General features: G+C 44.0%; 4 protein-coding genes across 38 annotated transcripts in view; all 4 read right to left on the minus strand.

The window, feature by feature from the left end:
* LOC132981948 (protocadherin gamma-A11-like) overlaps positions 1-17,878 on the minus strand; it is a 292,678-nt gene that overhangs the window by 12,234 nt on the left and 262,566 nt on the right. The window contains exon 1 of one of the 35 annotated variants that reach the window (XM_061048129.1): positions 4,379-6,178. The exons of 30 other annotated variants lie outside the window; for them this stretch is intronic. In XM_061048129.1, the coding sequence (XP_060904112.1) occupies positions 4,379-6,067 (1,689 nt within the window). In that variant the 5' untranslated portion in view covers positions 6,068-6,178. Of the gene's footprint in view, positions 1-842; positions 3,570-4,378; positions 6,179-17,878 lie in introns of those variants that run through there. 4 more of the 35 variants (XM_061048092.1, XM_061048097.1, XM_061048093.1 and 1 more) reach the window with 4 other exon arrangements.
* Positions 7,732-10,417, minus strand: LOC132981953 (protocadherin gamma-C5-like). The gene has a single exon (XM_061048134.1). It carries the CDS (start codon positions 10,261-10,263, stop codon positions 7,747-7,749), a length of 2,517 nt encoding a protein of 838 aa, XP_060904117.1. The 5' UTR covers positions 10,264-10,417; the 3' UTR covers positions 7,732-7,746.
* Positions 11,010-13,678, minus strand: LOC132981952 (protocadherin gamma-C5-like). The gene has a single exon (XM_061048133.1). The coding sequence runs from the start codon at positions 13,676-13,678 to the stop codon at positions 11,096-11,098; it is 2,583 nt and encodes an 860-aa protein (XP_060904116.1). The 3' UTR covers positions 11,010-11,095.
* Positions 13,900-17,808, minus strand: LOC132981960 (protocadherin gamma-C5-like). Its single transcript, XM_061048142.1, has one exon. The coding sequence runs from the start codon at positions 17,014-17,016 to the stop codon at positions 14,551-14,553; it is 2,466 nt and encodes an 821-aa protein (XP_060904125.1). The 5' UTR covers positions 17,017-17,808; the 3' UTR covers positions 13,900-14,550.

Here is a 17,878-nt window from a genome sequence, read left to right on the forward strand (position 1 = left end):
TCACTACACAGGATCTAAAAGTGAAATTAAAAATAGAAAAATAAAAATCTGTTCTGAATGAATACACACAGCACAGCCTCCCTCATGTGATGTGCTGAGTCCTGGAACCAATCACCAAGGGTTCAGAGGACAACAGGAAGTCAGGGGTCAGGCCACTGACCCCTTGAATTCCTGTTTTTCAGCTACTGCTTTATTCTTTGACTCTTCCCCTCCACTCCTCTCACCATTTTGTTTCCTCAGCTCTTTTCCTCTCCTTTGCCCCACATGTCTCTCTCTCTCTGTCATCCTGTTCTCTTCTCTCTCCCAGCCATTTCCCTTAGCCAAAACTGCAGGACGAATTTTCATGTTTGTCTCCTCCCCTCCATCTGTGAGGACCTCTTCTGTCTCTCCCTTTCTTACTTATCCACCAACCTCTGTTCTTCCTGCATGAATCTCTCTTCATCTGTGTCTTTTTTAATCAGTTTCTTTCAGCCACTATAGTTTCTAGAAGTCAGAAATAGTTACCAACCAAATTTTCTAGCCTCAGGGTCAGAATAAATATTAAGCTCTAAACTGTGAATTGGGACAACACAGCTCTGATAATTTTCTCCCAACACTGAGAAGCAGCATCCTGCTAAAACAACAGAGCCTTGAGAGAAAAACTGCAGAACTATGTGAATCAGGACATCTAGTTGTGACTCATTCATTTTACTGTTACATACCATTATAACATTAACACCACATTTGAAGGTTTTCTGAGATTGCATTTCTCAAACCTGTCTATGGATTTTAAAACACCTATATTTGGCTTATTGTGCATATTCTACAGATGCCATGCTTGCTCTCCCACTTAATCCCCTCACCTCACAAGCTGAGTTCATAAGGTGTTTCCTGCTGAGTGTCATGTTGAGTGTGTTGTTGTGACTCAGCATGGGTGTCTTCATAAATACAAAGTCACTTCGGCTGGATAGGGTGGAGTAGCAGGGCCTGTAGGTGCGGGTGTGGGGCTCCTGGGGGCCTCCCACCACCTCCATGTAGCGGATTGGTCCATCAGTATTGAGCTGCAGGTGCAGATCCTTGCCGGGTCTCTGATGGTAGCGACTGGACCTGTGGCTTCCGTAGCAGCAGCAGTCAGAGTCTCCCAGCCCTGGGCCTTGGTGCCTGAGGCAGCGTACCATGAGGACAGCAAAGGTGATGAAGGAAACAGCTGATACACAAGCTAGAGAGATGATTAGATACAGGGTGATGTCTGACATCCCCGTTCGGTGGTAGAAGGGTGTGTGACGAGGGCTAGTAGGAGCGTCGATGGCCGAGCCCTTCTCATCCACAGTTACTGTAATGTTCACAGAGGTGGACTTAGGTGGGTCGCCATTGTCCTGGATGGTGATCATGATGTCATATGTTGAGCCCACTTCCTCCTCGGCCCACTTGCGTGTTGTACGTAGCTCACCACTGTGTGCCCCAATACGGAACATGCCAGCATTTGGACCAGGGGTGATGGAGTAAAACAGCCATGCATTGTGCCCGCTGTCTGCATCCACCCCTACAAGTTTATTTATGAGGTGCCCTGGGCCAGCTGAAGGGGGCACAGTGAGCTCTAATCTTTTGCCTTTTGGGTAGGAGGGGTGTACAATTACTGGTGCATTGTCATTTACATCCACCACAAACACATGCACAGTAACGTTTGCTGTCCGAGGGGGCACCCCAGCATCCCGAGCCTGCACCTCAATGCGGAAAGCATTGAGCTGCTCATGATCCAGGGAGCGCATGCTGTAGATGTGGCCATTCTCTGGGTTTATGTAGACGTAGGAAGAGATGGGGGAACCCTGGACCATGCTGGAAAGGATGGAGTAAGAGATGCGAGCATTGTCACCCAGGTCTGGATCAGTGGCTGAAACAGCAGCGATTGGGGCACTGGGAGCATTGTTCTCTGGGACATCCACAGAGTATGAAGGCTGAGAGAAGGTGGGGGCATTGTCATTTACATCAGAGAGCTTCACAACAAAGGTGGTTTGTGACGAAAGAGGAGGGGATCCAGCATCAGTGGCCTTGATGACCACTGTGTACTCAGGGACAGTCTCACGGTCCAGATTTCCAGCAGTGGTGAGGCTGTAATGCATGCCAAAAGCTGAATTAAGTTTGAATGGCAAACCTGGTTGGATTGACAGTGTAACTTCCCCATTCACCCCCGAGTCCAGGTCCCGGGCACTGATGAGGGCTATCACAGTCTCTGGTGCTGAGTCCTCCCCGATATGACTAGTCAGTGACGTCAGTGTGACCTCTGGTGTGTTGTCATTCGCATCAATGATGTCCACTATGACGTTACAGGAGCCCTCCATGGCAGGAGAGCCTCCATCTCTGGCCTGCACTGTGATATGATATCTAGCGGCCTTTTCGTAATCCACGTCCCCCTTCACACGGATCTCCCCGCTTTTAGAATCCACACTGAAAAGGTTGAGAACGCGTTCCGGCGTGTATTTACTAAAAAGGAAAGATATTTCTCCATTGTTCCCCAAATCCGCGTCAGACGCGTTCAGTTTAGTTACTAAAGTGCCCCGTGCAACATTTTCTAATAACTTAACAGTCTTCACCGGCTCGTCAAACACTGGCGAATTGTCGTTTACATCCAGAATTTTAATGAGCAAAAGTGTCGAGCCAGATTTCTCCGGCTGACCCCCATCGACAGCAGTGAGCAACAGGCGAAACGAGGCCTGCGTCTCCCTGTCCAAAGATTTATCCACCACGAGCTCCGGAAACTTGCTGCCATCACTTTTAGTTTCCACTTTCAAAATAAAGAAGTCATTTGCTGCAAGATGGTAAGTGCGTAACGAGTTGGTCCCAACATCTGGGTCGTGTGCGCTCTCCAGGCGAAACCTTGTGCCCGGCGTAGCCGCCTCTGATATCTCCAAAGAAATGTTGCTTGTTGAAAACTGCGGTGCATTATCATTCACATCCAGAATGTCCACCACAACGCGATGACTATCTAAAGGAACCTCCAGAACTATTTGAAGGTGTAGTGAACATGCTGAACTTATTTCACACAGTTGCTCCCTGTCAATTTTTTCTTTAATAACTAACTCGCCAGTCGCTTCCTTTACCTCAAAATACTGCGTTGTGGATTCCGAGACCACCCGCAACCTCCTCTGAACCATCCGTTGAGCAGAAAGACTCAAATCTTTCGCGATGTTTCCAACCACAGAGCCTGGGTTTAGTTCCTCCGATACAGAGTAGCTGAGCTGAGCGGACGTACAGGAGACGCAAGCCAGATAGAAGCAGAGCCTCCACAGCCTCCCTCCTCCGGAGCGCTTCCTCTGTCTGGAGTCCATTGTGCTGCGCTCCGAGGATCGGAGAATGGAAAAGTTTTCAAGTTCTTCTTTCACCGTAGCGTATCCATAGTAATGTTAACACGAGGCTGTCAGGCTCGATGGAAAACATTTCCGTTTTAAAAACAGAGCAATGGGGAGTTTTGACGTGATCATGACTGCGCTTTTTACGAGAAAACAAGACGAAAATCAAAGTATTTTCTGCCCTCAGTGAAACTCTGCTCTGTGTCCTCCGCCTCACTCCCCTCGTGGGCGGGGAAGTACCACAGAGGCCTTCCCTCTCATTGGAAGACAGGGCAGGACCAGCTCTGTCACACAGAGCTCACACACTCACACAGTGAAAACTTTCCAGTCACTGCACTTCCACTGACAGGAACCAACACCACACTCATTTGAGAACTGACTAACAGAAGAAATGTAACATAGGGGTACGGATATATAAGTTTTACTTCTTCCTACTCCTTTTCGGACACTGTTACTTTGGTCTTTTTTTTAACTTTTGTTTATCTTATGTAAAATTTTGGTTCGAAATAAAGTCATTCATTCATTCAAAGTTTTAGAGAAAAGTGAAAGTGGAGGGACAGCAGGAAGATTTTACGGCTGACAAAAAGTCAATTTAACATAATCTAAGGAACATTATATTAAACTTTTTATATATTGGAATAATTAATTCACATGCTCTTATTGAAAAATCTCATGGTCAAACCAATTTGTCATTTAAGCAATACTATTTGCATCCGCAGGGGGGCGGGGTTTTCAATCAGGTTTCCCTCTACACTCAATTTTACCTTTAAATAGGTTTCATTAAAAATATTGTCGCATATAATAAAAAGGCAGTGTAAGGCAGAAAAACATGTCAAACTAATGTAACCCATTGCAAAGATGTGGTAATCCGGATTTAAACACATGGTGTTGTTTTATATGCAGAAACCTAATCTTACATTAAATTAACATACTTTTTTGTAAATAAAGGCATACAATGCCCATGTATTTTGGTTTCCTATATCATAAAGAAGTGACATACGAGTTAATTAAAAACAGTTTCATCTTGCTTATTTTTTATGGCTATGGCTCACCTGCTGGCTCTCAAAGGTCCAGGTGCTGTCGGGTAAAGACGCATCCAGGACACTGATGACCTCCTTAAAGTCAGTGGTGCTGCTGGGTTTAATCAGAGTGAAATCACTGTACTCTGACATGGGAGACATACAGGACCTGAAGGACTGACTCTGAGACAACATGTCTCCTCCCAGGACCTCCACGTACTTTATAGGTCCATCAGTGTTGAGCTGAATCTGCAGGTTTCTGTTGGGGTTCTTGTAATCGTCACAGTCACTCTGTCTCGTGCAGCAACTCGCGCTGCTTCTACTGTTCCTGATGCATTTCACCGCTAAGATGAGAAAAGTCACCAGAGACAGCACGGAAATCGAGGCCAGAGAGAGGATCAAATAAAGGGTGATTCTGCCAGTTTTCTTGCTGGGCTCGACCGCTTTCTGTCGGAGGTCTAAGATGGGCTCATGGAGGCCGTCCTCCAGCAGGATGGACACCGTGACGGTGGCGGACTGGACCGGTTCCCCGTCGTCCTTGATCTCTATAAGCAGCCTCTGAGAGGAGTCGTCCTGCTCGGACACAGCGCGTTTAGTCCTCACCTCCCCTGTGTACAGATTGACAGTGAACAGAGAGGCGTCTGTGGCCTCCGACACTTTGTAGGAGATCCACGCGTTGTGGCCCGAGTCTGCGTCCACGGCCGTCACCTTAGTAACCAGGTGACCCGCTTTAGCCGAGCGGGGCATCCTCTGATGAGAGAGGGAGCCCATGGCAGCGGAGGAGGGGTAAATAACAGCGGGAGCATTGTCGTTCTGGTCCAGGATAAAAACATGGACAGTGGTGTTGCTGCTGAGAGACGGAGAGCCCTGGTCCTTTGCCTGAACCTGAATCTGAAACACCTTCAGTTTCTCATAGTCAAACGAGTGCATGCTGTAGATGCTGCCGTTATCTGAGTTAATGTAAACATAAGAGGACACAGAAACGTCCTGCACTTTAGAGTCCAGTATAGAGTAGGAGATTTTGGCGTTTTCACCAAAATCTAGGTCAGATGCTGATACTGAGTACAGGATAGAGCCTGGTACTCCATTCTCTTTTAAATACACACTATAAGAGGGCTGAGTGAATACAGGAGGGTTGTCATTCACATCAGTTATGCTGAATTGTATAGTTTTCTTACTGGAGAGAGGAGGAGAGCCTGAATCAATGACTGTTATCTCAATATTGTACTCTGAGAAACTCTCTCTGTCCAAAGGACCACTGGTTACCAGAGCGTAATTATTGGAAAAGGAAGGTTTTAGAGTAAAGGGAGAACCCTTAGGAAGCTGCAATGTCACTTTACCGTTATCACCGGAGTCAAGATCTCGAGCACTGATCAAAGCCACCACTGTGCCACTTGGTGCATCCTCACGCACTGGCTTTGGTTGAGATGTGAGGACAATTTGAGGAGCATTATCATTGAAATCAGTAATATCAACTTGAACGCGACAGTGGCCCTCCATTTCAGGACTACCTTTGTCTTTAGCAATTATATCAATATCAAATGATTTGGTTGTTTCATAGTCCAACTCCCCCTTTAGAGAGATTTCACCAGTTACTGTGTTAATATCAAACATTGACAATACAAAATCTGGTGTACGAGAGCCAAACGAAAATTCAATTTCACCATTCAGACCTTCATCTGCGTCTGTTGCCTTCGGTTTTATAACGAGGGTCCCCTTCATGCTTTTTTCATCCAGGGTTACTTTGTAAACATTTTTCTCAAACACAGGAAAATTATCATTTGAATCAAGTACATGAATGGTTATCTGTGATGTTCCAGATCTTACTGGATTACCACCGTCTAATGCTGTTAGTAAAAGTGTGTGAACTGCTTTTTTCTCTCGATCGAGGGGCTTCTCTAAAACAAGTTCAGGCACCGTCTTGCCTCCTTCAATTTCTTTAATTTTAAGGGAACAACACTCATTTTTACTGAGAGTGTACGTTTTGAGAGAATTGCTTCCAACATCAGGGTCCGTTGCGCTCTCCAAAAGAAAACGGGTGCCCACTAAAGCTAATTCGGCTATTTTCAAAGACAGCTCATTTGAAATGAAACGCGGAGAATTGTCGTTAATATCTTTTATTTCCACCTCTATTCGGTGTAACTGCAGTGGGTCCTCTATTACAACCTGCAGAGGTAGAACACAGCTGGCGCTTTGTCCACACAAAGCCTCTCTGTCTATTCTGTCATTTACCACCAGCTCGCCCTTCCCCGCATCCACACTGAAATACTGCTTACCAGCCTCAGAGGCGACACGCAGCCTACGGTCAAAAATCTCTGATAGTCCCAAATCTAGATCTTTTGCAAGATTTCCTACCACAGAGCCCTGTTTCAGTTCCTCTGGTATACTGTAACGAGTCTGTCCGTATATTGTAGTCCACAAGAGAAAGAAATGATGCCACCAAAGCGCCTGCCATCTCCAGTCTCGGTATCCCATTGTCTTTGTCATTCCTGATTCAGTAAAATACATCACATCCAATCCACAAGAGCAAACAACATGATGTCAAAATCCATATTCCCAAAACATGATATATTCCGTAAAAATCATGTCTGTCTATCGTCCATAATGAAACTAAGATAGCGAAAAACTGAGAGAATATGGATCATACTCTCCTCCCATTCTGAGCATTGTGGTTTGGTGCTGAAGCTGCATGGGGGAGGGAGTAGATCTCTTTGTACAGTCCTATATGCTATTGGTGCACAGCATCCACCTCTCATATCCAATGGGAGGAAGACTGAGCATCCTTGTTAAAGAGACACAACCCATTGTGCTCTGGCATTAAAGAGAAATGGAAACATTTCCAGGAGATGCTGGTATTTATTTCCACGAGACATAGATGAAGATATTATCAATTCCTTAAAAAATAAAAGTCTGTAACCAAAACATAGAACTATTAACATTCAATTCCTGCTAAAATATAATTTTTTGACAAATAATTGTTCTTACGATTGCAATTTCTTAATTTAGCCTAAATATGTGAGTACAATGAATTCCGATAACATTTGAAAATATATTAAAGCAGAGTTTTTAAATAACGTTTTTTTTTGTATCAATATTATTCCACGACTAAAGTCCATCACCATCAACCCATTATTGAGCACTCTTGACGCCTCATGTGTCAAAGTCGCTGTCCAACCCTGTGGTGCTGAAACGTTCAGTTCGAAAAGCTGTTGAACATTCAACAAACTCTGCATGTCAAATATGTCGTTAAAGCTATCAAGACAGTTAAGCAGTTTAATTTGGATACTATTTACCCTTATTTCAAATATGTCCACTAATAATGCAACGATATTTTCAGTAGCGGATGAACAACATTGTTGTTATGATTTCTTTACGTGTAAGCATTGGGTCAATAGCTCATACTAAACCATGTATGTAAACATCGTTTTTGTCTCTCTGCTCACCTGCTGGCTCTCAAAGGTCCAGGTGCTGTCGGGTAAAGACGCATCCAGGACACTGATGACCTCCTTAAAGTCAGTGGTGCTGCTGGGTTTAATCAGAGTGAAATCACTGTACTCTGACATAGGAGACATACAGGACCTGAAGGATTGACTCTGAGACAACATGTCTCCTCCCAGGACCTCCACGTACTTTATAGGTCCATCAGTGTTGAGCTGAATCTGCAGGTTTCTGTTGGGGTTCTTGTAATCGTCACAGTCACTCTGTCTCGTGCAGCAACTCGCGCTGTTTCTGCTGTTCCTGATACATTTCACCGCTAAGATGAGAAAAGTCACCAGAGACAGCACGGAAATCGAGGCCAGAGAGAGGATCAAATAAAGGGTGATTCTGCCAGTTTTCTTGCTAGGCTCGACCGCTTTCTGTCGGAGGTCTAAGATGGGCTCATGGAGACCGTCCTCAAGAAGGATGGACACCGTGACGGTGGCGGATTGGACCGGTTCCCCGTCGTCCTTGATCTCTATAAGCAGCCTCTGAGAGGAGTCGTCCTGCTCGGACACAGCGCGTTTAGTCCTCACCTCCCCTGTGTACAGATTGACAGTGAACAGAGAGGCGTCTGTGGCCTCCGACACTTTGTAGGAGATCCACGCGTTGTGGCCCGAGTCTGCGTCCACGGCCGTCACCTTAGTAACCAGGTGACCCGCTTTAGCCGAGCGGGGCATCCTCTGATGAGAGAGGGAGCCCATGGCAGCGGAGGAGGGGTAAATAACAGCGGGGGCATTGTCGTTCTGGTCCAGGATAAAAACATGGACAGTGGTGTTGCTGCTGAGAGACGGAGAGCCCTGGTCCTTTGCCTGAACCTGAATCTGAAACACCTTCAGTTTCTCATAGTCAAACGAGTGCATGCTGTAGATGCTGCCGTTATCTGAGTTAATGTAAACATAAGAGGACACAGAAACGTCCTGCACTTTAGAGTCCAGTATAGAATAAGAGATTTTGGCGTTTTCACCAAAATCCAGGTCAGATGCTGATACTGAGTACAGGATAGAGCCTGGTACTCCATTCTCTTTTAAATACACATTATAGGAGGGCTGAGTGAATACAGGAGGGTTGTCATTCACATCAGTGATGCTGACAGGTATAGTTTTCTTACTGGACAGAGGAGGAGAGCCTGAATCAGTGGCTGTTATCTCAATATTATACTCTGGGAAATTCTCCCTGTCTAAAGGACCAGTCGTAACGAGAGCATAATTATTAGAAAAGGAGGGCTTAAGAGCGAAAGGAGAACCTTTGGGTAATTGCAGTGTTACCTTACTGTTATTACCAGAGTCAGCGTCCCGTGCTTTGAGAAAAGCCACCACTGTACCACTAGGCGCGTCTTCACTTACAGGGCTGGGTTTTGATGTGAGCAGTATTTCCGGAGTGTTATCATTAACATCTATTATATCTATTTGTAAACGACAGTGACCCTCCATTTCAGGAATGCCATTGTCTTTCGCGGTTATTTCAATTTTGTAGGAAGTATCTCTTTCATAATCCAACTCTCCTTTTAAATGTAATTCACCAGTTAATAAATTAATTTCAAAAACTGATAAAATAGAATCTGGTGTCCGTGATCCAAAAGAGAACTCAATATCTTTGTTTGGACCCTCGTCTGCATCAGTGGCGGTAATTCTGATAATAGATGTATCTTTTGGAGTATTCTCCTCTAGCGAAACTTTGTATATACTTTTTTCGAAAACTGGAAAATTGTCATTTACGTCAAGAACAATGATTGTTATTTGTGACGTACCAGACATGGCTGGATTTCCTCCGTCTAATGCAGTCAAAAAAAGCTGATGAACCGCTTTTTTTTCTCGGTCGAGAGGCTTCTCTAACACTAACTCTGGGACTGTTTTGCCGTCCTCAACCTCCTTCATTTTCAACGTAAAACATTCATTTTTAATTAACATGTAGGATTTAACAGAATTACTGCCAACGTCAGCATCTTCTGCACTCTCCAGGGGAAAACGAGTTCCAACAGCTGCCGATTCAGAAATTTTTAAGGTAAGTTCTTTTGTATTGAAACAAGGGGCATTGTCATTTATATCTTTTATTTCTACTTCTATTCGGTGCAAATTTAAAGGGGTTTCGAGAACAACCTGCAGAGGTAGAACACAGCTGGCGCTTTGTCCACACAAAGCCTCTCTGTCTATTCTGTCATTCACCACCAGCTCGCCCTTCCCCGCATCCACACTGAAATACTGCTTACCAGCCTCAGAGTCGACACGCAGTTTACGCTCAAAAATGTCGGATAGTCTCAAATCTAGATCTTTTGCAAGATTTCCTACCACAGAGCCCTGTTTCAGTTCCTCTGGTATACTGTAACGAGTTTGTCCGTATATTGTAGTCCACAAGAGAAAGAAATGATGCCACCAAAGCGCCTGCCATCTCCAGTCTCGGTATCCCATTGTCTTTGTTATCCCTGATTCAGTAAAATACATCACATCCAATCCACAGCAACAGAAAAAATAATGTCACAATCCATATTCCCAAATCGTGATATATTTCGTAAAAGCCATGCCTGTCTATCGTCCATAATGAACCCAAGATAGCAAAATACTGAGAGAATATGGATCATACTCTCCTTCAGCTCTGAGCATTGTGGTTTGGTGCTAAAGCTGCATGGGGGAGGGAGTAGATCTCTTTGTACATTTCTAAATGCTATTGGTGCACAGCATCCACCTCTCATATCCAATGGGAGGAAGACTGAGAATCCTTGTTAAAGAGGTACAAGCAATTGTGTCCAAGCATTGGAGAGAAATTTAAACATGTTTAGGACATGATGGTTTAAATTTCCATCAGAGATAGATTTAAATATTTATTAGATTAATTTATTTTTGTAAAAGGTATATAATCAACGGATACAATAACTGCCAACATTCAATTTCACTATACTGGCAAAATATGTTTTAGTTCAAAAATGTTATTAATTATTAAAATGTATTAGGTTGATATTATTAAATTAGCCAAATACATCTAAAACATCAAAACAATGCATTAATGCAGCGTCTTTAATGAACATCATTATGCTTTTTCAATTTTACTCCATGAGTAATGGAACCATCAAACCATTATTGAGCACTGTTGATGCCTTGTGTGTCAAAGTCGCTGTCCATCCCTGAGGTGCTGAAACGTTCATCTCGAAAAGCTATTCTAAATGATAGAAAAACCTCTCTCCAGGTGCAACAATAAGGTTTACGTTAACAGTTTAGCACTTTTAATGTATTTTAAAAAAGATTCTGATTTAAAATGTATCATTTTATAACGCATATATTATATATTGAGTGTTTGTTGAACAACCTTGTTGGGATTTTTTTGTGTACAAACAAATACCTTTGGGTTAACAATAGCACATACAAAACGGTATAAACGGTCTATTCTTTTTTCCGAGGCTCTGCTCACCTGCTGGCTCTCAAAGGTCCAGGTGCTGTCGGGTAAAGACGCATCCAGGACACTGATGACCTCCTTAAAGTCAGTGGTGCTGCTGGGTTTAATCAGAGTGAAATCACTGTACTCTGACATAGGAGACATACAGGACCTGAAGGACTGACTCTGAGACAACATGTCTCCTCCCAGGACCTCCACGTACTTTATAGGTCCATCAGTGTTGAGCTGAATCTGCAGGTTTCTGTTGGGGTTCTTGTAATCGTCACAGTCACTCTGTCTCGTGCAGCAACTCGCGCTGCTTCTGCTGTTCCTGATACATTTCACCGTTAAGATGAGAAAAGTCACCAGAGACAGCACGGAAATCGAGGCCAGAGAAAGGATCAAATAAAGGGTAATTCTGCCAGTTTTCTTGCTGGGCTCGACCGCTTTCTGTCGGAGGTCTAAGATGGGCTCATGGAGGCCGTCCTCCAGGAGGATGGACACCGTGACGGTGGCGGATTGGACCGGTTCCCCGTCGTCCTTGATCTCTATAAGCAGCCTCTGAGAGGAGTCGTCCTGCTCGGACACAGCGCGTTTAGTCCTCACCTCCCCTGTGTACAGATTGACAGTGAACAGAGAGACGTCTGTGGCCTCCGACACTTTGTAGGAGATCCACGCGTTGTGGCCCGAGTCTGCGTCCACGGCCGTCACCTTAGTAACCAGGTGACCCGCTTTAGCCGAGCGGGGCATCCTCTGATGAGAGAGGGAGCCCATGTGAGCGGAGGAGGGGTAAATAACAGCGGGAGCATTGTCGTTCTGGTCCAGGATAAAAACATGGACAGTGGCGTTGCTGCTGAGAGAAGGAGAGCCCTGGTCCTTTGCCTGAACCTGAATCTGAAACACCTTCAGTTTCTCATAGTCAAACGAGTGCATGCTGTAGATGCTGCCGTTATCTGAGTTAATGTAAACATAAGAGGACACAGAAACGTCCTGCACTTTAGAGTCCAGTATAGAATAAGAGATTTTGGCGTTATCACCAGAATCCAGGTCAGATGCTGATACTGAGTACAGGATAGAGCCTGGTACTCCATTCTCTTTTAAATACACATTATAGGAGGGCTGAGTGAATACAGGAGGGTTGTCATTCACATCAGTGACGATGACAGGTATAGTTTTCTTACTGGACAGAGGAGGAGAGCCTGAGTCAGTGGCTGTTATCTCAATATTATACTCTGAGAAACTCTCCCTGTCTAAAGGACCACTGGTAAGCAGCTCATAATCATTAGAAAATGATGGTTTAAGATTGAAAGGGGCACCTCTAGGAAGCTGTAACACGACCTTACCGTTACCCGCGGAGTCCAAGTCTATTGCACTAATTAAAGCCACCACTGTGCCACTGGGTGCGTCCTCGCGCACAGGACTGGGTTTTGATGTAAGTACTATTTCTGGGGCATTATCATTTATGTCCTCTACGTCCACCTGAACGCGACAATGTCCCTCCATTTCCGGAGTGCCGTTGTCTTTTGCAGTAATATCGATCAGGTAGGATTTTGTACTCTCATAATCTAATGCTCCTCTTAAAACAATCTCTCCCGTCTTTTCGTTTATTTCAAATGTTGATGACACTAAGTCTGGAGTGCGAGACCCAAATGAATATTTGACTTCACCATTAAGCCCCTCATCAGCATCTGTAGCTGTAAGTTTGATCACAAAGGTTCCTTTGGTACTGTTTTCCTTCAAAGAAACCTTGTATTCATTTTCATTAAACACTGGAAAATTGTCATTATTATCAAGTACAGTGATTGTAATCTTGCAGGTCCCCGATTTGACCGGGTTTCCTCCATCTAACGCTGTCAACATTAATTGGTGCTGTGCATTCTTTTCACGGTCTAATGGCTTCTCTAAAACTAATTCTGGGACAGCTCTACCATTTTTCGTGTCTTTGAGTTTGAGAGAAAAATAATCGTTTCTGCTTAAAGAGTAGGTTTTCAAGGAATTGCTTCCAACATCAGGATCCTGCGCGCTCTCCAATGGGAAACGGGTACCCACGGCTGCTGATTCTGCTATTTTTAAAGATAATTCACTTGAAAGGAAACTAGGAGAATTGTCATTTATGTCTCGTATTTCCACTTCAATTCGATGAGACTGTAAAGGATTTTCAATAACAATCTGCAGAGGTAGAACACAGCTGGCGCTTTGTCCACACAAAGCCTCTCTGTCTAGTCGGTCATTTACTATCAGCTCGCCCTTCCCCGAATCCACGCTGAAATACTGCTTACCAGCCACAGAGGCAACACGCATCTTACGCTCAAAAATGTCTGGTACTCCAAACCCTAGATCTTTAGCGATGTGTCCAACCAGAGATCCCTGTTTCAGCTCCTCCGGGATGCTGTAACGAGTCTGTCCGTCTATTGTACTCCACAAGAGAAAGAAATGATGCCAAAATAGCGCCTGCCATCTCCAGTCTCGGTATCCTATTGTCTTTGTCATCTTTTTTTGTTAGAACTCACTTATTCCAATCGAGATCTTGTTAGTAATAATGTTGTAATTCCTGTTAGTAGGATATGAACCGATAGAAAAAATCCACAGTTTAAGAACATGGTTGTAAGCTGTAATTCATATATCTAAAGCTTAAAAAACGAGCTCAGTGCTGTCTCTCTCCTCGAGCTCTTCCATTCTAAGTGTTACAGCGCTAAGGCTGCATGGGGGCAGGGACTAGATTGCTTTGTACAATTCTGATTCCTATTGGTGCACAGCATCTATATCCACCATCCAATGAGAGGGGAACCGATCGACACTCTTAAAGTGGCAGCATCTATTCTGCGTGGGAGCCTTCATGCAGGGTGATTGTTACAAAATCTAATGAATATCAATCACTGTGATAAAAAACGGGTCAATCGCAAACATATTGCAAACATGGCAGCCTCTATTCATTCAGAGCCTCATGTTAATCGAGTATTTAATTATATAGAAAATGAAAAACTAACAATAAGCATAAAACATGAAGGTAATCTATAGTGATGATAATAAATTGTAAATAAATCAGCACCGTTCAGACGTCACATGACCAGGGCTGAATCTCACAATCGCTGTCCGCTATGGTGGTGCTGAATTGTTCACATGGTTCACATTTAAAGGCAGGCAATGAAAATTGTGTCGCAAAAACTATGTTTTTAAATATACAAACAGAAAATAGTCCAATAGAGAAGGACGATAGATAGATAGATAGATAGATAGATAGATAGATAGATAGATAGATAAATATAACTGTTTATTGAGTTCCATAAAACCATGATTAGATCCTTAACGAAATAACAAGTGACAATGCAGATTTCTTCCCAATTAGGCAGATCGACTATTATTTATATGCTCACCTGCTGGCTCTCAAAGGTCCAGGTGCTGTCAGGTAAAGACGCATCCAGGACACTGATGACCTCCTTAAAGTCAGTGGTGCTGCTGGGTTTAATCAGAGTGAAATCACTGTACTCTGACATGGGAGACATACAGGACCTGAAGGACTGACTCTGAGACAACATGTCTCCTCCCAGGACCTCCACGTACTTTATAGGTCCATCAGTGTTGAGCTGAATCTGCAGGTTTCTGTTGGGGTTCTTGTAATCGTCACAGTCGCTCTGTCTCGTGCAGCAACTCGCGCTGCTTCTACTGTTCCTGATGCATTTCACCGCTAAGATGAGAAAAGTCACCAGAGACAGCACGGAAATCGAGGCCAGAGAAAGGATCAAATAAAGGGTGATTCTGCCAGTTTTCTTGCTGGGCTCAACCGCTTTCTGTCGGAGGTCTAAGATGGGCTCATGGAGACCGTCCTCCAGCAGGATGGACACCGTGACGGTGGCGGATTGGACCGGTTCCCCGTCGTCCTTGATCTCTATAAGCAGCCTCTGAGAGGAGTCGTCCTGCTCGGACACAGCGCGTTTAGTCCTCACCTCCCCTGTGTACAGATTGACAGTGAACAGAGAGACGTCTGTGGCCTCCGACACTTTGTAGGAGATCCACGCGTTGTGGCCCGAGTCTGCGTCCACGGCCGTCACCTTAGTAACCAGGTGACCCGCTTTAGCCGAGCGGGGCATCCTCTGATGAGAGAGGGAGCCCATGGCAGCGGAGGAGGGGTAAATAACAGCGGGAGCATTGTCGTTCTGGTCCAGGATAAAAACATGGACAGTGGTGTTGCTGCTGAGAGACGGAGAGCCCTGGTCCTTTGCCTGAACCTGAATCTGAAACACCTTCAGTTTCTCATAGTCAAACGAGTGCATGCTGTAGATGCTGCCGTTATCTGAGTTAATGTAAACATAAGAGGACACAGAAACGTCCTGCACTTTAGAGTCCAGTATAGAGTAAGAGATTTTGGCGTTTTCACCAAAATCCAGGTCAGATGCTGATACTGAGTACAGGATAGAGCCTGGTACTCCATTCTCTTTTAAATACACATTATAGGAGGGCTGAGTGAATACAGGAGGGTTGTCATTCACATCAGTGATGCTGACAGGTATAGTTTTCTTACTGGACAGAGGAGGAGAGCCTGCATCAGTGGCTGTTATCTCAATATTATACTCTGGGAAATTCTCTCTGTCTAATGGACCACTGGTAAGCAGCTCGTAGTTATTAGAAAATGATGGTTTAAGAGAAAAAGGAGAACCTTTACGAAGCTGTAATCTCACTTTACCGTTATCACCGGAGTCAAGATCTCGAGCACTGATCAAAGCCACTACTGTGCCACTTGGTGCGTCCTCGCGCACATGACTGGGTTTAGACGTGAGCACAATTTCTGGAGCATTATCATTTATGTCCTCTACGTCCAAATGAATACGGCAGTCACCCTCCATTTCGGGAGTGCCGTTGTCTTTTGCAGTAATATCGATCAGGTAGGATTTTGTTCTCTCATAATCTAATGCTCCTCTTAAAACAATTTCTCCCGTCTTTTCGTTTATTTCAAATGTTGATGACACTAAGTCTGGAGTGCGAGACCCAAAGGAATATTTGACTTCACCATTAAGACCATCATCAGCATCCGTAGCTGTAAGTTTGATCACAAAGGTTCCTTTGGTACTGTTTTCTTTCAAAGAAACCTTGTACTCATTTTCATTAAATAAGGGAAAATTGTCGTTAATATCAAGTACAGTGATTATAATCTTGCAGGTCCCCGATTTGACCGGGTTCCCTCCATCTAACGCTGTCAACATTAATTGGTGCTGTGCATTCTTTTCACGGTCTAATGGCTTCTCTAAAACTAATTCTGGGACAGTTCTACCATTTTTCGTGTCTTTGAGTTTGAGAGAAAAATAATCGTTTCTGCTTAAAGAGTAGGTTTTCAAGGAATTGCTTCCAACATCAGGATCCTGCGCGCTCTCCAAAGAAAAGCGTTTGCCAAGAGTCACTGATTCTGGTATTTTAAGATGTATCTCCTGGGTTAAAAAACTAGGAGAATTGTCATTTATGTCTCGTATTTCCACTTCAATTCGATGAGACTGTAAAGGGTCTTCAATTACAACCTGCAGAGGTAGAACACAGCTGGCGCTTTGTCCACACAAAGCCTCTCTGTCTAGTCGGTCATTTACTATCAGCTCGCCCTTCCCCGCATCCACGCTGAAATACTGCTTACCGGCCTCAGAGGCGACACGTAGCCTTCGCTCAAAAATCTCTGATAGTCCCAAACCCAAATCTTTGGCAATATTTCCTACCACAGAGCCCTGTTTCAGCTCCTCCGGGATGCTGTAACGAGTCTGTCCGTCTATTGTAGTCCACAAGAGGAAGAAATGATGCCAAAATAGCGCCTGCCATCTCCAGTCTCGGTATCCTATTGTCTTTGTCATCCTTGGTCCGCTTTTAAAAACTTATTCCAATCGAGATCTTGTAAATAATAATTGTATAATCCCGATATCAGGAAATATCCTTAAAGAAAACCTGCCACAGTGTAAGAGCATGGTTGTAAGCTGGTATTTAATATATATACATCTTTAAAAAACGAGCTCAGTGCTGTCTCTCTCCTCGAGCTCTTCCATTCTAAGTGTTAAAGCGCTAAAGCTGCATGGGGGCAGGGACTAGATTGCTTTGTACAATTCTGATTCCTATTGGTGCACAGCATCTATATCCACCATCCAATGAGAGGGGAACCGATCGACACTCTTAAAGTGGCAGCATCTATTCTGCGTGGGAGCCTTCATGCAGGGTGATCGTTACAAAGTCTACTGAATATCAATCACTGTGATAAAATACGGGTTCATGGCAAAAATAAAATAAACATCACAGCCTGCATACAGCCAGAGTATCATGTTAATTAAGGTTTTAATAATATAGAAAATAAAAAAACAAACAATAAGCATGAAACATAAAAAAAATATATAATACTGATAATAAAGAGTAAATAAATCAGCACCGTTCAGCTTTCAGACGGCACATGATCATGATTTAATCTCACAGTCGCTGTCCGCTATGGTGGTGCTGAATAGTTCACATGTTCGCATTCAATGCCTAAGTCTCTAAAAACGGCGATTTTTAACTTATCTGTGAAGACTACGCACGTCAAATTTATTTTCCGAACTTTGAAATCTGATTTATAAAACAGACAATGAAAATTGTGTCGCAGAGGAACTATGTATTGAAATAGACAAACAGAAAATAGTGAGAGAGATAGCCGATTGATATATATGTATATATATATAGAGAGAGAGCGAG

The sequence above is a fragment of the Labrus mixtus genome, chromosome 10 (genome assembly GCF_963584025.1).
Source record: "Labrus mixtus chromosome 10, fLabMix1.1, whole genome shotgun sequence".
NCBI classification, from domain to species: domain Eukaryota; kingdom Metazoa; phylum Chordata; class Actinopteri; order Labriformes; family Labridae; genus Labrus; species Labrus mixtus.